At 42.7% G+C, this 21872-nt stretch overlaps 1 protein-coding gene and 1 long non-coding RNA gene across 12 annotated transcripts in view; one reads left to right on the forward strand and one right to left on the reverse strand.

The window, feature by feature from the left end:
* The window catches only part of ENOX1 (ecto-NOX disulfide-thiol exchanger 1), a 551124-nt gene that overhangs the window by 527606 nt on the left and 1646 nt on the right, over nucleotides 1-21872 (forward strand). For all 10 annotated transcript variants that reach the window (XM_025478196.3, XM_025478197.3, XM_035704332.2 and 7 more), the window contains 2 exons: nucleotides 883-985; nucleotides 11788-11873. In XM_025478196.3, the coding sequence (XP_025333981.1) occupies nucleotides 883-985; nucleotides 11788-11873 (189 nt within the window). The remainder of the gene's footprint in view (nucleotides 1-882; nucleotides 986-11787; nucleotides 11874-21872) is intronic.
* LOC112678845 (uncharacterized) overlaps nucleotides 1-21872 on the reverse strand; it is a 48670-nt gene that overhangs the window by 21738 nt on the left and 5060 nt on the right. The window contains exons 1-8 of one of the 2 annotated variants that reach the window (XR_003147910.3): nucleotides 15104-20559; nucleotides 14728-14854; nucleotides 13525-13822; nucleotides 8000-12490; nucleotides 7041-7151; nucleotides 5446-5684; nucleotides 5211-5326; nucleotides 2963-3154 (exon numbers count right to left, since the gene is read on the reverse strand). This is a non-coding gene — a long non-coding RNA (uncharacterized LOC112678845). Of the gene's footprint in view, nucleotides 1-2962; nucleotides 3155-5210; nucleotides 5327-5445; nucleotides 5685-7040; nucleotides 7152-7999; nucleotides 12491-13524; nucleotides 13823-14727; nucleotides 20560-20592; nucleotides 20655-21872 lie in introns of those variants that run through there. The other variant, XR_007404838.1, reaches the window with a different exon arrangement.

Raw genomic sequence — 21872 nt, forward strand, 5'->3', positions numbered from 1 at the left:
CCCCACCCTACTACTAATCTCTAGAACATCTAGCCTTGTGGTATCATCTGATAGAGTATCCTCAACTGTTTGCTCAATATGCTCATCCTTCTTTGATAACTTTCAGTGAGAAATCTTCCTCTGAAACTCAACTACCCTAATGATTCTATCCCAAATATGTATGTCTCTGATCATTACATTTGATTTTCTATTATCTCATTCTCCATTTTGAGCCCTAATACCAGGTCTGGGAGAATAGGAGTCAAATATTTTTCTTTGACTCTAAATAAAAAAAGACCATAGAACTAAAAATAGTTCAACTTCAGTGTTCCACATATTATTGGTTTGTTGTATAATTCTTCATTTTTAGTTTCCAAAGAAAAGAATTTCTCAACCTTCGCTTTATCTACCTTTCACAGTTGTGTATAAGGACATATACTTATTCAACGTAAACACTTCTAATAACAATCCTATCTCACCTTCCCAATAGGCCCTATTTCCGCCAAACACTCATACAAGTTACTAGCATAGTATTATAAATCAGTTTTGTGCATGTTTTGGGAGAAGTTTTTTATATTTGAAATAAAAACATGTTAAAGTAGCTATAATCAAATATTTTTTGCTAACAGAGTTTAATCAAAACATGAACAAAAGATAATTTATGCCAAATTTGCCACTTTTGCATAGTTACTTGGTTTTCTGGGAGTAACAGCCAGGAGGCTAAATTTTAGTATTACTTTCTATTTTTGGGCACATAGATCAATTACTTATAAAAGCTGATGTTCAGTTATAAATGGAAGTGATGACCTTTTTTTTTTTAGAGTTGAAAAGACCTGGTGGCTTTTATTGAAATGTACAAAATCTACATGCATTCCTATATGGTTTCTGTTTTTAACTTCATAGGAAATCAATGTGTTGACAGTCGCACTGGTCAACCAAGACCGAGAAAACAATATTGAAAAAAGAAGCCAAGGCTTAAAATCAGAGAAAGAAGCTCTGCTCATCGGTAAGGAAATTGTTTTCCTCATCTATTTATCTTAAATAATATTTAACGTTGTCAAGAACATATTATACTTAAACTTCAAATTAGGGACATAAAAACCAAAGGGTTTTGCTATACTGTAATCATGTAAAGTAGTTGGTTGTACAACATAAAACTCATTACAAGAAGACAGATTATTTTGCATCTCAGATGTTACAAATCTGAATTCCAAACTTTGGACACACCACTTCCAACTGATGGCCACGTTGTGTCCAGTCCAAAAGTTCCAAATCAAGCCAGATCCCCAGACTCAAGAGAAGCTTCATCCTGAGGTCAGCCCTGTAATGTTGATGATATAGGGACATCTGGACTACCACTGCTATGCTAATCCAGGCTTCCCTGCCCAAGCTTGGATTCATTTAACCAAGATAAATAAAACAACCTGGCCACTAAGGAAGGGGAAAGAAAGGAAAAATTTATTCTTTATTTGCCCCACAAAATACATCTAGGTTGGTTGTTTTGTTTTGTTTTTTTTGGTCTGGACCAAAAACAAAGCTCTAAATGGTCTCTTTTGAGAGTCCTCATGAGCAGATTGAGAACGAGTACTTATTCTCACAAGGAAGAGTTCTTGATGAGGATAGGCTGATGATGTGTCTGGGAACCCACTTTAGAAGTATGTTTAAGAGTTATCTCCAAAGTCCTCGCTCTTGAGAAGGAGAAGCTGTCCTCCTCAGTCTGTAATGCACAGCATTGATACAAGCTGCGCCTTGGCACTGACCCTGGCGTGGGGTTCCAAGTTTAAACTGGCTCTTCCTTGGCACAGTTAAGAGTGAAGAATGAGGCTGTTGTACATGTGAGACAAATTGTTCTTCTATAGTTGATATTCTGGCAGAAGTAGCACCTGGTTGCATTTTTTAAATAATGCATGCACTCACCTCAAAATGACAGTATGCCAGGGCCTGTAGAAGCTGGCACAGGAGGAATTAAATTGAAGATAGTCCAAACTTCATCCATCATATATAGATTTTTCAACTACAGGGTTATTGAATATGACATCAACTTAGAGATACTCTAAGGAAAACCAATTATTTTTTCTCTCTGATGATATACAGCTGTAATAACATGCCATGCACAAGTTTCATAAGACATGTTGATGTGTTATCAGTTCCAGGAACCCAAAATGAACCCATATGTAGTTGGCAACCAGATTTTTCTTCTTTTGGAAAACATGTCAAACTCTGACAACTGTTTCTGTTTTGCTCAGTGTGACAAAGTTGTGAGGTCCCCCATGATTTTAGGGTATGAACAAAAGCACATGATGATCAGCAGTAAACGTCCCCTCTTTAAGCATGAGTAATACCATTTGAAGCTTTAAAAAATGGGAATGAATCTCACTAAAGATTGCTTCTCCTTGTATGTTCTACTTGGAGAACACAGTTCACTTACAGTGTCTCCTAAATAGTTACTACACACACACACTTTTTTTCAGCTATTTCAAAATTTAAGAAATGACCTACTTTACACACCACAGGTTAATAGGAGTAGATAGGAGGTTACCTTTATAACATGAGGTCCTTTAGTATTAAAAAATTCAAGTGTACTAGAAAAAATTTAGTAAGTTAGAATCTTTAATAAAAAGTAGGCACAACCAATTCTGAATTTTCCAAGATTTTCCCTCTCATTTTTGGTCTTTTGAACTGGTTTACCTATATTAGCATTTGACACTCCTTTTGATCAGTATATGACAAAGTTTAGGTAGAATGGAAGCTAGAAACTCAAGTCTTTTATTGAAATAAACTTGGGAGGTTTTTTCCCCCTTCATTACCTCTATACCTTGGTATTTTATCTTATTCAACCTTAATGGAGGTTTTATTTTTTTTAATACATTTATTTTTTATTGGTGTTCAATTTACCAACATACAGAATAACATCCTTAATGGAAGTTTTAAATGAGATGTGATTTCCTATCCAGACCCTCCCCACAAATACCGAGGTACTTACCCTTTGGTAGTCACAGAGAGAATTATCATTCAGAGGAACTCTGAGGTTGAAAAGAGTTTCCAAGACTGGCAAATGGATCCTGCCATTCGGTATGCCTCTCTGCTAATTGCGTTTGGCCATTCGTCCTTTGTAGAACGCTGAATGTTGGGACCAAAAAGACTTCTCATGCAGCTTCTGGAATCTAGATGAGGGCTGTCACAAGGACAGAATGACAGAATATGGGTCCCAACCTGCTTTGGACCAGGCCAGACAGAGAAAGGAGTTTCTGGTGCTGGGGCTACTCTTTTCTGAAGAATACTTGTAAGCAGAATGACACTGTGAGTTCCCCTGGACTTCTGATATATCTAGAGAGGTCAGGAATACTCTTTGCAATGTCCCCGGAATCTTCCCTCAGAATAATTAAGCACATAGAGGGTAGAGAGGGCCTGCTGTAAGTCAGCCTCGAAGGCCAGCAACCCAGCAGAAATCTCCCTTGAACTGGAAATAATTAGCAAAACTTTCATCCCCTCTGGGTACCTATAGTATATGCCATATGCAAATATATTCAGATAACACCCTCTTGGGACACACAAATGTTATATAAAAATGCACAGTGGCATAAATCTTGACTTCCCGGAAGAGAAGCCAGGAGTGAGAAATAAGCTATCCAAATCTGGAATACAGAGAACATAAAACTGAGGCTAGAACTTTCTAAACCACAAGCAATCCCAATTATTTGTGATTACTGTTATACTAATCTATCTGGGCAAGAGTAGGTATTCTTCTACACATTCTATTGTCCCTTTTTAAAGAACTGGAGTCTGTAAGATATAAGGCAGGTAAACCTAACAGAAGATTGGTGGGATTCCATAGATACTATTGGGGTTTTGTAGATTTGGATCCTGAGTCCCTTGAGAGGTCAGCCATTCTGCCAAACTTTCTGCTTGAGATTAATGGGCACCAAGTACTATCTTCCAACTCGGCCCTTAGAAAGCACTTTATTATTGTGATTTCTGGATTATTTTATAACCAATGCTTGGAAAGAGAGGTTAACATATTTTTTACAGAGGGCAATGCAGGGTACTATTTTACAGCTCACAGCTCTGTAGTAATTACACATTAGGTCAGTGATGTTGCCTAGTGTCTAGGCCAAAGCTCCTTGTCCACTTCACATATGGCCTACACATTGGATTTGGCAGGCACTGAACCTGTATGGAACAGAAACTTTGGAAACCACTGGCTACTGTTATGAAGAATGGATAAAAAAAAATTTCTATTGATAGCATCTCTTCTGAGTTTTTTCCTAACACTTTAACTCTGGGTCTGTATCACTCACTCCATGTTCTCTTTCTTTTTCAGTAATTCTAATACAGTAGATTTCCAATCCTAGCAGCCCTGACTGGCACACTGTCAATGCTAGTCATCACTGTAAATCCCATCCAGATATAGTCCAAACCTTCTCAACAACTTTATTTATAAAAAGTATCTGTTCTTCAAAATTCCCCCAGGCCCCGTTACTCTTAATGATAAGTCAAACTACAGATCACCCTGATTCCTCTACAGATCAGGACATACATATTACAGATACATATTACTAGGAACCAGCTGCTTCCTGTCAAACCCCCCCACTTCTATCACTATCACCCGTTCATGCATCTGTGCACAACTAGTCTCTATCTGAGCGAGAATGTTCCCCCCTAATACATGGGTATTAGGAAGCAAATGAAAGGAACGTGGAGAAATGCACTTAAAGAAGGTTAAATGGTGATGTTTTGGTGTTTTTCAGTGAATGGAGTTGAGGCTACATTTAGGCTGCACCTGAGAAAAGTAATCTGGAAAGTGTGTGCTTCTCTGAAAGCTACTGACCATAAAGAATGAGTCATTGACCTAAATCTTGTTTCCAAGACACAAATGTCCATATCAATAAATCAACAAACATTTGTCAAGAGCCTGCTATAAAAATTACCAGGCTTCATTCTGGGAAAGAATCGTCTGGGCAGCCTGTTTAAAAGGCGGACTCTCTGGCCCCACATACACAGATTGTGTTTATTGTAAAACTAACATCCAGGGTGATGCTTGAACAGGCAGTAATGGGACCAGGCTCTACGAACTACTGGCCTGCCATAGGTCCAAACCCGTGTTCACCGATGCTAGTGATCAGATCGTCTCTTCCCTCAAGAAGTTCATAGACTAGTGAGAAAGACAGCACCTAATGACAATGAAATATGGTTTGTACTAAAATCAGAAACACAAAGAAAGGACTACTTACGCTAAAGATGCCTTGTTGGAAGAAAGGACGGTTGAACGAGTCCTAAAGGATGCACAGAATTTCTCCAGATAGATAAGGGAGTTGTCAAGGCCCATTCAGACACAAGGAACAATGTACTGAAAGGACCAGATGTAGTGTTAAGGGTTTAGTTAAAGTAAGACCAACAGACAGACATTTTTTATTTTTTCTTTAAATTAAAAAAAAAAAAACTAAACAAGATCAGTATCATACTCACCAGATTAGCAGAACAAGCTGCTTTTCTGGACAATTAAAGCGTTTTAGAATCCCAATGCACTGAGAAGCGTAAGACCAATCCCAGTGTTTGATCCATCTTCCACCGCTTACTCACAGCCTCTCCCCAATTCCCATGAACGCTTTAGCACTGTGCAGACTCCTGGCTTAGGGGGAAGCCCAGATTTCACACGGCATCGCCCCTGCTGTCTCTCCAGTTCAGTGTCCAGGAAGCCTTGTAGGCTGCAACATGAAACAAGAACAATTCAGGCTGCCTCTGGCCAGGCCTCTGTTGGTTACCAGCAAGACACAACTGTCTAGAGGGACAGCTGCTCCTCTGCAGAGCCAAGGTTCCCAGGACTCCCTGGGAGGCCCGCTTGCCCAGTAAGCTGCCAGGCCTCAGGGTTTTCTAAACTTCCTGGGAGACAATCAGCCACTGTGGATGTAGTGATAAGCTCATCTCGGCCAGAACTTTCCAAGCTGACAGTCTGGAGTGAAACTGCACATAGCCTGAGGAAGGGGGGTATATTCTGCTGGGATTCCATCTGACCAAAATGAATATACAAACTGGTATTTTATTCGTAACAGATAACCAATAAAATGTTTTAAATAGGAGGCCACCAGAGAAAAAAAGACGGGAGAGGGGTGGGTTGGCCCTGTGACGAACCACAGTGCCTGATAATCTCTAAACAGCCTTCAGCAAGGGAGGCCCATTCTGAGCACTGGCGGATGCAGGCATTGGATTCACGACAAATCACATATCCACTGTGGATCTAATTTCTCGTGTCATATAAAGTTAGGAGGTCTGATCAGACGGTCCTTTTCAACTCACTATTCTGTAATCTAGGAGGGCTGTTACAAAAGCTGCGCTGCCCCTTACGTGGTGATATTACACGTAAGCAGGTGCTCATACCCTGAGCATATTAACACGAACTCTGCTATCTCACACCTTTAAAACAAAAGAGAAGGAAAACTTGTCTTGACTCCAACAGCTATTTCCCTGCTCCCCATGCAAACCTAACTTCTCCAAAGACCTGTCTACACTCACAGCCTCCACTCCAGTATGGCTCGCACCCTCACACGGAAGCAGTTCTGTTAGTGTGATCAGAGACCTTCACACTGCCAATCTCAACCCTTCCATTTGTCATCTGCACTTTACACAGTTGACTCCTCACACCTTCTGAGCAGAAATACTTTCTTCTCTTAGCTATCATGACACCATTCTTTCTTATGGATCACGCCCATTGATGAGTTTTCCTCAGCTTAACCTCTAACTTTTGTGCTGCTTCAGGGTTCAGTCTTGAGGACGCTCCTCTACCTACGTAATCTCACTGAGCATTTTTATTCAAATCCCTTTTTATTGCCACTGACTCACAAATTTGTACCCTCTCCAATTGCCATTTGGTATCCTCATTTAGATCCAAATGGACATCTCCAATGTAATAGGGCCAAAACCAAACTCTTGATTCCCCCTTTTCTCTGCCCGAATATGATCCTCCCCTCATAGTCCTGTCTGAGAAAATGGTCCCACCCAGTTGCTCAGGCCAAATACTGAGGACTCCTCCCCGCCAACACTCACATGCATTCCATCAGCCCTACCTTCAATGCCCTCTCCTCTTTGGTTGAAATCACTACTTAGCACTTCAGGTCCTGTGCAGACACTTCTAAATGGTCTCCCAGTTTCCTTTTCACCTACTCACCAAACAGTAGCTGGAATAAAAATTTTAAAATGTAATTCAGATATATCACGCCCCTACTTAGAACTCTTCTGTTGGTTTCCTGCTATGTTTAGGATTTAATCCATACCCCTTACTCTGCCATAATACATGGCCCTACATGATCTGGCTCCCCACCTACCTCTAGACGCATGCTGTACCACTCTCCAGCCATGGTGGTTCCTGCCAGTTCATTTCCACCTCAGGTCTCCTGCACATTCTGTTGACTGTACCTGAAATCACCTGTCCCCGGGCTGACTGTGGCTGGCTCCTTCCCATCTGACACAGGAAAATGTACCTTGACTCCCCTTCTCAGCGTAAAGTAGCACTCCACCAAGCTCAAGCCTGTTAGGTTTCCTTCGCTATGTTTACCGCTATCTAGCTGAAAATATTTCCTTTATTTTTAATCTTTGTGTTTATCCCCTGTAACTCACCTAGAATATAAATTCCCCAAGAGCAAGAGCCTTGTCTGTCTTGTGCAGTGCTGTGTCCCTAGCACTCTGGCACCTAATTGCTGCTAAGGAAACGCTTAAAGAAGAGTGAATGAAGCAGTGAAAATCTAGCACCATTTGGCTAATTTTAATGCTGCTACTTCCTCGATCTTAGTCAGGTCTAAAAATGGGAATAAACTCAATGATTTTCATGGAAAAACCTCAAAATGCTTTTTTATGTGCCCGTTTAAATGGGCCTTCCTAATGAGGGGTCTACCACAGGCCGTACAGAGCTGGTCTGTAGGTCTTTCTAAAGCGGTTTTTAAGGCCCTGCAATATGCAGAAAGCCCAAGAGTAGGGACAGCCTCCTCTATTCCTTTTTTGTTGTTGTTTTCTTAAATCAGTGACTTACACTTAGTTGTATCTTCCTGGCTGGGAAACTCATCCTTAAATATGGAGACTTCTGCTTCTCCATGAAAACAGCCAAGAACAGTGATGGAGTGACTGTCCCTTTGGAGATCCACCAGTTCAGTAATGGTAGTTCAGTTGGTAGTGTATTTTTCTCCAAGCTTTTAGGTCCCTCCCAGAGGACCATAACACAGTCTCCAGTTTCTGGGTTTGCAGCATTAATCGTTAGATCATAAGTTCCACCTGCCCTTTTTCATCCTCCGAAATTATACCAGTTCTTTTTAAAGGAGCTACAAAGAGGCTTTAGTTAATTATTCAGGAAGCCCCACCTCACCCCACCCATGAATGCAATCCAAAACCAGAGCTTAGGAACTACATTTTCTCAGATGGCATGACTAATGCTTCTGCAGTGATGACACTGTGATGGGCAGCGGTAGGCAGGGTGGGAGTAGGGAATAGGAGGGGCGCAGTACTCGGGAGGATATGACTAATGTTTCCTATTTCTGCTGTAGCGCAAGCAGTACTGAATAGCTTAGTTGCCATCCATAGGAAAAGCTTGGGAAGGCTTTATTTCATTACCTACTTTGGCCCCAAATGAATCTAATGGCAGTTGCTCAGTTTTTATAAAGAAAAACGAATGGCTTATTAATATCAGCTACCACAGTGACAGTTCTGAATACCGTCCAGGGGAAGATATTCATGTCTGGGTCAGGATTCCTAGTCTGATTTTACAAAGATATAGAGAAATCATATAAGCATTTTCTCCTTACGTTTATGAGCAAAAGAATTTCAATAAAAAGTTTCCATGCCTGGGGCACCTGGGTTGCACAGTAGGTTAAGAGTCTGCCTCTGGCTTAGGTCATGATCTCAGGGTCCTGGGATTGAGCCCTGCATTGAGCTCCCTGCTCAGTGAGGAGTCTGCTTCCCCCTCTTCCTCGGCCCCTACCCCTTGCTCATGCTTTCTCTCTCTCTCAAATAAATAAATAAAATCTTTAAAAAAAAAAAAAAAAAAGGTTTCCATGTCTAAAACATTCAGGTTGCTCTGTCCTGAATCCATAATAGGATAAGGGTAGGAATCACTAGTGGATAATGCCTCAAAGTTACCTGATTTTTGAAAGACTGCTAAACATCACCAGTTAGTACGGTAGCAATTTTTAAGGTTCTTATTTATCCCCATTTATCAATAAGAGAACAGTAGAAATTTTAAACAAGTATACTGGCAAATCTTAGTTCTAGAGGATCAATTCATTCAAAATACATTTATTGTAAATGTATACTATATTCCCAATACTGAACCAGAACACCCAAAGACTGTCTAAGGGCAGAGTTCCCTGGGGGTACACACCCAGGATGAGGGAGCATGTCCACAGAGACAACAAAAGCAGCCGCTCCAGGTCCTCCCATTACTGGTATCCCTAAATGTTCTTTTTCAGCACTTCATCTCCTAGGCCAAGTTATCAACTTCTTCCCCATACCCCACCCCAATCCTCATCTGACTCATTCTACTTATTCTACTGAAGACACTTAACTTCACGTCACGCTCCCATGGATATTTATAGAAGAGGCTGTGGGTTATCTAGGAGATGGTGATGAGTCCCTGTCCAGTAGAGAGATTAATACAAAAAAATGCCTTTCTCTATTTGCTGGTGCCCTTGGGGTGGTTTATGCACCACAAGACTGTTCAAAACTCTGCCTTCTAAGATGCCCCCATACCCAGTGGGAAATACACATATCCTTGTCACCCCAAAGGCTGATCGGTCTGCTGCCTAAGCAGATCTCCCACCAAGAAAGGGGCTACTGCCCCTATCCTGAAGCACCCCTCATGGCTCTATGAGCCACTCTCTTGGAGCACCCCCCTCCCTGCCTCGGAGAGTCCGTGGGCCAGGAGAAAGGAACACCCTCACCTTCTCACAAGGCCAGAGGTCTTGCCCTCTAATAGAGGTGGGAAGGGAGGGCCCACCTACCAATTTGTTGGGGACTCCCTGTGATCCTAGTGACCATAGCGCCACTTGTCCTCCGCCTGGGACAGCAGGGAGACCCCCATTCACCAGCCTGCAACTGGAGTTTCCCCTTAAGGATGCCGCCCCCTTCCTCCCACGTAACAAATGCAAATAAGTGTTATTTTTTAAAAATACTTCTCACTTATTTTTTTTAAGTAAGTCCTGCATGAGCTTCTATATTTTTAACTCATTAGTAAGAGAACTACTTACAGTGCCCCCCGCCCCACCAGATCCGAGAACCCAAAGACACAGAGGAGTGGTTGCCAGGTCTATGAAATTAAAATATAAATTAACAAATAAAGTGGTAGGAGGGGGACAAGGCAGTTAGTTCCACTTGAGATTAAAATAGCTGTTTGCCACTTCAAGATAATAAAACTACCATTATTACCTTCTACTATGGCCATTATTTCATAAAAGGATAGTTTGGCAAAAAAAAAAGGGGGGGGGGGACATGATCTCAGAATAAAATGGTAGTTCTTCATATCTCAAGAAAAACAAGTCAGTCCCTGAAAACTGAGGTCTTAGCGTTATAGAGAAATAATGAATTCTTTCCATCTTCCTCATTTCTCTGTTAACCAGTATAAACCTCATACGAGTGGTGTTCTCAGGACACGTCTTCTTTGAGAGCGTGGTCTAGACCCTTCAGTTCTCTGTCCTCAGATGAAGGCTCAACTGGGAACTTTTCTTCAAATGCTGATACTCATCCCGGGGCATCTCAGCACCACACAGGAGATCGGGAGGCCACGAGACCCTATCCCAGATCAATCCAAGGTCACCCTGCAGTTCCCAGGATGACCCTGGGCAAGAACGATGTGCTCCTCTAGGGCTCATCCTGCCTGCATGTCAGACAAGCGTGTGTCTTTCTTTCGACCTCTGGCTCTCAAACATCAGAGTTTGCCAGTAAAGAATGTGAGGGCTTATCCTCAGACTTAATTCATCTCAAAGCCTGCTTAAAAAGAGAACTAAAAAATGTCAGTCTGAACACAGTTTCATAACAAACAGCAGCATTCAGTCTATGGAGTCTTGAGTTTGGATAGAGGAGCAAGGAGGACAGAAAAGTAATGCCTTTATTTACCTCAGCCCTGACACCAACACCCAGCCTTTCATTTGTCAGTACAATGGTGACAGCTGATTTTCACAATGGAAAAGACTTCTGACTTATATCAGACTCCAGCCACACCATCCATTCCTGGGCCTCTTACAATGATCTTGTAAATTAGAGCAGCAAGGAGAGAGTGAGCTGGCTCTGTTGAAACAACAGAAACAACCAGGGGGAAATAAAGGATTTGGGTTTCCTTCAGTGGCAGTTAGAGGGAATAGGGATTAAATACTTTTTGTAACTAGCAGCTGTAATTATCAGGAAACTCTGAGGCTGTGTGATCTCTGACACAGCTGTATGAGCCATTTTCATTCCGCAAAGGCCACTGAGGGAAAGAGCAGAGAATTTTATCCTCCCAATAACTACAATTTTATATTGGTAAATCAAGCATAAAATTGGTAGTTGAAATGCTTCCAGGAGTCTTTGTTTAGAAATACCTTTATTCATCTATAAATTATCTCCAAGTCTAGCTTTTCTAACTAGTGTCATTCCAGGAGAGAGAGTGTTCTGTGTGCCACATTACTATGACTGTCGTCTTCAAAACGACTGTTACTGAATGCTTGTTGAGTGCTATTAAAAATGGTGAGACCATAACTTAGCCTGACAAAACCATCCCTGGGATAGGATGACATGATTTGACTCAGACTCTTATTTGCCTTTCAGTAATGTCCACTGTTTGTCTTTTTAATTCAGGCATCATCTCGACATTTCTTCACGTCCATCCTTTTGGAGCCAATATAGAGTATCTTTGGTCATACATGCAGCAGCTGGACTCCAAGGTAAATTCTTTTTCTCCAGTGGCCTTGCATTGCTAAGATTTAGCGTGTTGATTGCTGGCTGCAGGTGGACGCTGCATGAGCTGCATCAGGGATAGAATAGCATTTGGAGATTTATCAGTACTTCTCCACAAGGACCTCCATTTTTGGCAGATCGCTGTCGTCTTTTCATTTGCTTTTGTCTTTATAGAAAGAAAAGCAGTTATCTCAAATGACAATGACTTTCAGCAGATGCCAAATTACTCTGAAAAGCATATGAGGGACTTAAAATTATAGGTTGGCCTGAAAGTTCCCAAAACAGGGAGAAATCAGGTCAGGCTGGCTAATGGGGCATTATCCTTAGACCATATTCTCACAGGATTCTGTGGTAAGGACTCTAGACAATGGAGGGAAAATCACCTCAAATAACATAAAGATCTGCTATGACTCTCAAGAAAACTGTATCATCAGGTGTTTTTCAGCATTATTCTCTAAAGGGAAAAAGTGACCGCAGAGTTATTCTCAGCGGTGCCCCACAAGGGTCGCACCCAGAGTCAGGACAGCACTCTTCATCTCTCTGAGGCTCAGTGTGGCTCCTCTGCGAATTTGCTGTGCTCCTAACTCATTGTGGTATTTGTGTTCTGAAAGAGAAAGGACAAAAAAAAAAAAAAAAAGAGCTCAACACGTGTATCAATGTATGTCTCAAATTCCAGTGAACAATGAGAGGGGCCCCTGTTGAAATAAAGTGGTGTCATTAACCAGCATTGCTGAGGGGGCAGCCGTTGGAAGGGGATGGACACAGTAGCAGAGAACTGAAGCCTGCCACTGAGTAGCTTGTTAAATGTCCTGCTGGGAGGGAAAATGGAAATAAGCTCTTGCGTAGAGTGCAGCAAAGTGCATGGAATTTGTAGGACCAGGCCCCCAGCCCGCAGTTCTGTGACCCTGACTACACACATACAAGTCGTTCTAAATCTTCGGTGGCTGGTATCAATTAAATTACTACATTGTGTTCTCATTCGGAGTCAAATGATCTTTACCAATTCATGATCCCACCAACTGCTTGACCTTTCTAATGGATCTTATACTACCCCTCTGAGAGACTCATCTGGAACAAAACGTATTTTTCAGTCACGGAGATTCATGCCCTTTTATTGTCTCACAGCTGGTAACAGGGTAGACCAAAACAGAGTGAATGGGGATGAGGAGATTATAAGATTTTTGAGGTTCACACTCGTGTTCTTGTCTTCTTTGTGGCCTCCCCTCATATGGATAGGGAGGAACAGAAAATGCTTATGTTAACTCAGAAAAAATGAGAAGGATGAGCTATACAATGTGACTTTGTTGAAATAAAGCTTTCCGAAGGGGCTTCTTTGCTCTTTTAGCTTCCCCAGTATCATTCTTATAATCAACCCTACATTTGCCTGAAAGAGTAAATGAAATACTGCTTTCACCTGTATAGCTTGGCATAGAATAAGCCCTCAAGAAATTATTCCTGTTGTTGCTATTACCCTTCCCTTGAGTTTTGACATTGCTTCCCTTCCCCTCTTGGAAATCCCAAGCGGGAGGCCTTTGTTGGGAAGCAGTTGTGTTAGTATATATGTGAGTTTGGCGTCAGGGTGGAGGGGGTAAAAATCACCTGGTGGGGGTGATAAATAATGAATTTTCTTGTTCTAACCTTCAGTATAGTGTGTCCATCATCCATTTGTTCAGGTAGAATTTATGTGGTCTCCCTCAGTAGTCTCTCAGGAGAGAATTCACAACACTTGTTCTCTGGCCCTTAGATGATCGGCTTCTCTGGGAAGGGATTCATTCAGGTAGAGGGAATTCCATTTTATCTCGGCCTGGTACTTTTATTTTAGGAGATAATGAAGAAAGTATTTCCTTCACGGAGGAAATGCACAGGGTCTTCCCCAGACAGCCCCCCATCTCCTGAATGAAATGCTCGGTAGAGCTGCCGAATTGTTTCCTCGTGCCTGAAGTAAAAATTATAATAGAAAAAGTGCTCTAAAACTCCTAGGTGCCAGCGATTAGACCCAACATTGTGTCTCTCCCAGTGAGGCTGAAAGGATATTTAGACTTTTTAAATCCAGAGACCAAACTACTGCTATATACTGGAATTCCATATCCTCAGGGCTTTAAAGCAGAAAACAAAATAATGAGAGGTTTGCCCTTTAAGTGACCACCAGGGCCTTGTCCTTCTATCAGCTGCCGGAAGACTCAGAATCCTGGAGCCACCACCAGCCCAGGGCAGCAGCCTGGTGCATCTGCCTCTGGGTAATCAGAATGAGTTGGGTGTCACCAGGTCCCCACCAAGCTTCAGCCTGGCCTCCACGACATGGAGGTTTTGCTGACTCTAGTACGATGAGTGGTGGTGGTGGTTGGGTTTGTTGTTGTTGTTTAATTCCAGTTAGAACGCCACAGTCTGACATCAGACAGTATCACCATTACGACAATTGTAAAATAACATTTAGGTTCTGCATACCCCAGGGCTGACACGAGCAAGGAAAGCAGGCTCAATCAATCCAGCCTGTAATGGAGCTGATTTTATTAGGATTTCCCCAAAGGCCACATATGAGTATAAGAATGATTAGAAATGGAAGGAGAGCCAGGAATTAATTTAAATTATGCTGGGCATGTGAATTGCACATGGCTCCTAAAACTGTATAGCCCAGTAAATGGCCATTTTCCAGTTAAATATTATTCCTGCTCTTGATAATGATATCTGCATATTTTTCCTCTTCTCTCAGCCTCTTCTAAACCACCCACTCTTATTCCCTCAGCCCTCTTGTATCGGAATGTGATCGTATGACCACGTCATAAAGATTCACTCAGAGGAAGGCAGAAGGAGGGTGGTAGGTGGTGGGGGGAGATGGCTTACTAAAACTTTGCCGAGTCAAAAATTGTGTCGTGGATGCAGGCAGGTAAGCTCTTCAAGGTAGCACTATGCTGAAAAGGTTTCTGATCCCCACGTTCAGCCCAGAGCCCTTCGAGTCCACTCAGCGATCCTAAGGAAGCAAGAAAGTCACACTGAGTTGAGCATTAGCAGATGAATACTTCCGGTCTTACAGTCAAGAGGAGGGATTCTTCTGCTCTTCCCCCATTTTATGTATTCTTTGGGACTTAAGTTCTCCCAAGCATGTCTGGCTGCCCCCTCTACATATGTATAGCCTCCTCCCAAGGCCCACCAGGTAGATCTGACTATGAAAACCAGACTCAACATGGCAGAAGATACTGGAGGATTTACAAAGACCCACCATCTTGACACGATACCACCGTTCATCGACAGTGCTCACAGGCTGTGTACATCTCCCACCGGAGGAGCAGGCCATTCGCAGTCCGTACTAGGAGCATACCTCTGAAACACAAAACTAAAATACTTCGTTCAGTTCAGTCCCAAGAAGATTCAAGTTGACCTTAATCGGAGAGCATTCCTTCCTGGACTACAGCCAGGCAGTAAGGGTAGATGAAATATTCTCAGTGGTGTCTGTAAGGTTCCCCCACTCTGAAAATAATCTTCAGTATTATGTAGATTCTAGTGTTCTCCTAAACAGTCACCTGTCATAGTACGTTAATGAGTGAGTGAGTCTTCCACTGCTCAGGTGACAATGACTGTTTTTAAATATCACACCACCTCTGGAAAGCACATGATAAGTGAAGCGTTGGAGGTGACACTACTCCCATGTGGCCACGTAAAGAATAAAAAGGAAGGTGCACACTTAGAGCAAGAGAAACTGACACGGTTGCCAGGGGTCCAGTGAACACTGGGGACAATTCACCGTGTTCCAGGAACCCAGTGCTGTCGTAGGGACCTGGGAAGAACAAGGGACGACCAGAGCACAAAAGATATCCAAGAAAAAGCACTGCTCTCAAAAAGTTGGTAGTCTAATTGAGGTAATGGTTATAAAATGACTGGACAATCAGACATGAACTAATGAAGTGCCACATCGGGCAGGCAGATGTTCAGTGGCACAGAAGTCAGAGAGAGGCCAAGTCCAAGTGAGCCGCGGTCACCAGGCAGTTATCCCTGAGTGTGGGCTCACTCCCACACCTCCCTCTGGGCTACTGTCGCCAGCACCTCTCCCCTTCCTCCCCTCCCTTCCTTCTTTCTTTCTCTTATTTTCCATCCAGATCCTTCCTTCTCTCACTCACTCTTTGCTTCCATTTATCTTCCTCCTTTCCTATCTCTTCCTCCTTCCCTCCCTCCCTGTTGTTCCTCTTCCTTCTAGTTCCTTTCTTCCGTCTAGTTCTTTTCTTCCATCTTCCTAATTCCTCACTTATGTTAATCTTTCCTTATTTCTCCCTCCTGTCCTCTCCCTTCTTTCCCATCCATATTCTGTATTTCTCTCCACAAAAGTGTATTGCAAGGGGTCTGTGTGCTGATGCCATGTGCTGCCCAGGGATATGAAGAATGAACAAGATTTAAATGGGCACTAAAAGCCAACAGTCAGTTTATCCTATGGAAGGAAATGTGGTTTTGCAATTGGCTTCTCTGCCTCTCCAGCCTTGACAAAGCTTATGCCAGTGTCTTTTCAGTGCCTCAAACAAGGACCCCTCATCCCTCGGCTTCTCTCGCCTGACTGATGTGGGACATGGAGCCAGCCATCCCCATAATAAAATTGATTTATGTCTGCTTGTGTCAATTTATATACATGCTTAGAGGCCTGGCAAGGAGGCAGTGGGCTTGGGCTGGAGTCAGCAAATCAGAAAATAAATCAAGCAGATCTTACAAATTACCTCTGCAGTGTTACCACCACACAAGCCCCTTGGTTACAGAGAGCCTTTATTCCTTCTCATCTTTTCTTTCCTTTTTTTTTTAAATTAATTAGAACAAATCAATCCTCCTAAAAGAACAGATGCCAGACTTAGAAAATTTTAAACAAAACAGAGGTGGCAGGGATCTACCGACAACATCAAAGACTGAAAATACACAGACCACCAATTTCTTGGAACCAAAGCCAGCTGAGTAAGCGGGTAATAAAAGCATCACATCTCTGACCATCTTCCCTACTTTCTAGAGCACCACAAACACAGTGTTTGGGTGAATGAGATTTTACAAGCACAGCACTGGTCTCTAGCCTCTACGGCAATGCCACACAGAAGCCCCTTCACCACGGGTACTTGAGAGGAACATGGTGCCATGAAAGCAGGGCTGGATTGGGCATCTGTAGCCCCGCACGGAGTTCTAGCCTCACCATTCAGCAGCTGGGCCAGCACACCCCTACCCCCCGGCCCCCAGTGGGTTCCATCAAGGACAAACAGGCGCTCAGAGAGAAGCCTTGACCTCAGAATGGATTTGGGGAAGGGAATCCTCCGCACCAATGGGGAAATGGGTACACTTCACCCTGAGCCTGGCCAGTGAGGTCTGAGTGCTTTGTTTTGGGTGATGGCTCCAGGACTCTTTCAGTTCTCAAAACCAAGAAATTATCAGGGGGAAGATTAAGGGATGCTGCAAAGGCAAAATTACAAGAGCAGACAAATGATTTAGGAAGAGGAGAAAACAGAATTAAAGCAAACGAAATATTTGTAACATCAAAATTCTTTGGCCAGAGGGGGGAAAAAAATTTAAATTTTCACTTTGTCTTGAAGACCCCAAAACGTAATACATCTTAAAAGTTATTTTGTCAGGGTAGAGAAAGTTTTAAAAACCATCAAATTAAGCAGTTAAAAGTAGTTTCTCCTTGATCTTTCTTCTAGCATGAGATACAAAACATCTTTACAGAGATTGCCCTAGAATTTATCTGAGAGCCTTATTAAATGGAGATTTTCGGTAGGAGTTCATTTGAGGTGGTGTGTTCCGTAATTGTGACACATCCCTGACTATGGTATTTACATCTTTACCACAGAATGAGGCGGTCACCTTGCACTACCAAAGACAACTTAGCATTAACTACTTTTGAAGAAGCTTATTCCATTACACTAACTTCCAGCTCTGTCAAGATCCGAGGAATGGCTAATTGATCACTTGAACTAAGTAATCATAAAAATTTCAAATCCCAGTTTCACTACTTATCTGTGTGACCTTGCGTGACTCATTTAATGTCTTTATGCCTGAATGTTACCCTCTGTAAAATGGGTTTTTATGGGTTACCATGTGTATTAAATGACTTACTACATGAAAAACCCAACAGTATCTGGCACCCAGCAAGTGCTACTAAGTATTGGTTGCCTTTTGTGCTTTAAAGTGCACAAGAAGGACACCTGGGTGGCTCAGCAGTTGAGTGCCTGCCTTTGGCTCAGGTCGTGATCCTGGGGTCCTGGGATGAGTCCCACATCAGGCTCCCTGCATGGAACCTGCTTCTCCCTCTGCCTGTGTCTCTGCCTCTCTGTCTCACAAATAAATAAATAAAATCTTTGAAAAATAAAGTGCACAGGAGATCTATCATGTTCTCTCAGTTTGAGAGCTTTGCCACAACCTAGTGGTCAGATGAATTTCAGATAGCTTGCCCAAAGACCAGTGCTAACAGATGGTGGGGCCAGCACTCAAATCCGAGCCCTCAGAGCATTCAGTGAGTTTCTTTCCAATTCCCTTGTCTTACAAATGAGGGAACACCCAAAGAGATTAAGTGATTTAGACAAGATGATGAAGCTGGTTAATGGTCATTCCATGACTGGATTCCAAATGTTTTCCCTCAACATTTCTTTCTTCCAGCAAGTGAGGAGTTTGTTGGCTGGTTTAAAGAGCTTTCTGATGAGATAATGCCCATAAAGCACACACTCTTGTGTCTGGCCATGAGGCCTCAGGAAGGGAAGACTACCTTCTCTCCTCCTGCTGGCTTCTCCTGCTTCCTCTGTGGTTCAAGTCTAGCCTCGGGTCAGAAGACCACACAGAAAACAAGACTCCCCATGATTTGCTTGCTGTTCTGGTGAAGGTTTTATGTAGGGGCACCTAAGCATGAACACTGGAATGTGTATGAGCTGGTCCAGTTGGGAACTGTTTCTTGTTACGGAAGCTGATAGCACCCTCGAGTCTTACCACAGACCTGCCCTCCAGGACACAGACCCCGTCCCCGAGAGGCCCCTGCCACCAACAGAGAGACAGTGACCAAGAGGACTGTCTCCAGTGCTCCAGTGCTCACACCACAGTCCCTGTGGCAGCTGGCATCAGTGTTCAAGAACAAGGCCAAGAAGTCTCTGGATCTGCACCCAGCTCTACACTCAGTGCTGGGTTACCCTGCATAAGGGACCTAATCTGTCTGGACGTCAGTTGCTCCCTATGTTTTGAGATTATAGTGAGAATTAACAAAAGTGTTTTAAAAAGTCTGGCGAAGACAAGGCTTTCAGGAATTAGGAGCGGTCACTTTTTTTTTTCCCCAATCAGTGCAGGGCTGCTGGGTGGCAGGGCCTGCCCTGACCTTGGCTGGCGGCCTACACAGGTGTTATCTTTAGATCAGATATTTTATTTTTTACCCTCAAGAACTCAGCTTTTTCTCTCCTTCCTAATGAATCATACAAAGCGCCTTCCCTACTTTTCCAAGAGATGTATAGTTATCCTGAAAACAAACCTGTGCCTGGGTGGCTGCTGCCTGGATCTGTGAGCGTCTCTGTGGAAGGATGGCTCATCTCAGGGGTATCCCTTGAATGGAGATGGGAGCCTACTGTAGATGCCCTGTGCTGTCCTCCTCCAAAGGACAGAAAGGAGGTTAAGAGGACAGCTTGGCTTCAGGAAACTGCCTTGTGGACCAAGCAAAAACTGGGTTTGACCACACACTTCTCTGTACTTGTTTGCTTTGGCTTAGAAACACAGAACTTGACCCACTTATCACAAAACCTTTGGTAACAGAGGGTCGTATTTTATCGTCACTGCCTACTATATACAGAGAGAGAAAGCATCTGTGCCAGGCACCATGGTACATTTTATGTATCATCCTCACGATTAGATGGAGAGAGTATTTCTCTTATACACATGAAGAAACAGAGAATTAGAGCTATTAGATGGCCTGCCCATGGTTACACAGGTTGTCCTAACCCAGATTAAAATCCAAGCCTGGGGATGCCCGGGTGGCTCAGTGGTTGAGCGTCTGCCTTTGGCTCAGGGCATGATCCTGGAGTCCCAGAATCAAGTCTCACATCAGCCTTCCTGCGTGGAGCCTGCTTCTCCCTCTGCCTCTCTCTGTCTCTCATGAATAAGTAAGTAAAATATTGAAAAATAAAATAAAATCCAAGCCTGTTTGATTTAAAGCCCCATTCTTAACCCAAATATTCCTGATCTTAAGAATTAGCCGGGGTGATTCTTAAAAATAGAGTAGATGAACTACACCCCTGATCAGCTGAATCAGAATCTCCAGAAAAGAGGCTGGGGGATCTGAGTTTTTTAACAAGAACCCCAGGTGATTGATATTTTGAAAGACAGCACTACACTCCTGGCTCTTCACCCACAGTTTGCTGAAATCACACAGGGCACATAAAGCATACCAATGCTTACTTCCCAGGCACAAGCCGTGGGTTTTTTCCCAGTTTTTTGTTGTTGTTGTTGTTGTTTTAAGATTTTATTTATTCTTGAGAGACACAGAGAGAGAGAGACATAGGAAGAGGGAAAAGCAGGTTCTCTGCGGGGAGCCTGATGCGGGACTCGATCCCACAACCCTGGGATCATGGCCTGAGCTGAAGGCAGATGCTCAACCACTGAACCAACTCAGGCGTCCCCCCAGTTCTGTCTTTGAAGAAGCACTTAACTCTCTGCAGCTCACTCCATTTTCTTGGCTATAAAAATGAAGATAGATCCTGACATTTTTGCCCCACGTACCTCATAGGAGTGTGGTGACAGTGGAACGGGGATGCTGGTGAAGGCATTCTGCTCAGTGCTCACTGAAATGAAATGTTTCAAAATCATATGAACCTTTTAATCACCTGCTCAGTAGGCCTTTGTGGGTTGACACGACAATCTAATAATCCCTTTAACCTGGCTTTGTGGGAAAATGCATTCAGATTTCAAAATAATTCACACACAAATTTTAGAATGCGATTTATTTTAACTTTCAGGACTGCCTCGAAAGGTATTTTTGTTATAGGCCTAGGAATATTGAATATATCCTGTGAAATCTTTTCCATGTGAACATTAAATGAACAGTTGATTTGACTTCCTGGTCTATTTGGTCTCTCTTTAAAATAAACGTTAAATTTATTCAACATTTAAATGTTAAATGCAAAGTGTAGACTAAGATGATATCTATTCAGTTGACTGCACCATGAAAAATAATAATAGGTCTGATTCAATAAACACTTCTATGTGCCAAATCTATGCTAAGCCAGTAGTCTTCATACTTCCCTGTTGCATGTTATTATTCCCATTTGCTGAGGCTCAGAGAGACTAATTATCTTGGAGTCATTTAGCTCATAACAATAGTAGATACAGGATTCAAACAAATGTTAGCTGCCCTGGTTCCAGGGTCTTAGCCATCCAGCTATATGAATATGAGATCGCCAGGCAAGTGCATGGACTGGGAAGCAAAGACAGGAAAACAAGAGCACTGGCTGTGTTGGAGCAGAAGGATTATGGTTGATAGGTCCTTTTTTTTTTTTTTTTAAGATTTTATTTATTCATGAGAGATACAGAGAGAAAGAGAGAGAGAAGCAGAGACACAGGCAGAGGGAGAAGCAGGCTCCATGCAGGGAGCCCAATGTGGGACTCAATCCCAGAACTCCAGGATCACACCCCAGGCTGAAGGCAAGCACCAAACTGCTGAGCCACCCAGGGATTCTTGATATGTCCTTTTTTTTTTTTTTTTTTAAGGTAAAATGAATTACGGTATAAAAATGTATGTAATACAGAAAAACTGGTAGTAGAAAAAAAAGTTGCATTAAAAAGCTACCTGGGAACACCTGTGTAGCTGAGTTGGTTAAGCATCTACCTTCAGCTCGGGTCATGGTCTTGGGGTCCTGAGATGGAGCCCACGTTGGGCTCTCTGTTCAGTGGAGAAACTGCTTCTCCCTCTCCCCCTTGCTCATGCTCTCTCTCGCTATCTCTGTCTCTCTCTCAAACAGATAAAATATTTTTTAAATTTTTTTTTACTGTGAAAAAAGAAA

This window comes from Canis lupus, chromosome 22, assembly GCF_003254725.2.
Source record: "Canis lupus dingo isolate Sandy chromosome 22, ASM325472v2, whole genome shotgun sequence".
Taxonomy (NCBI): domain Eukaryota; kingdom Metazoa; phylum Chordata; class Mammalia; order Carnivora; family Canidae; genus Canis; species Canis lupus.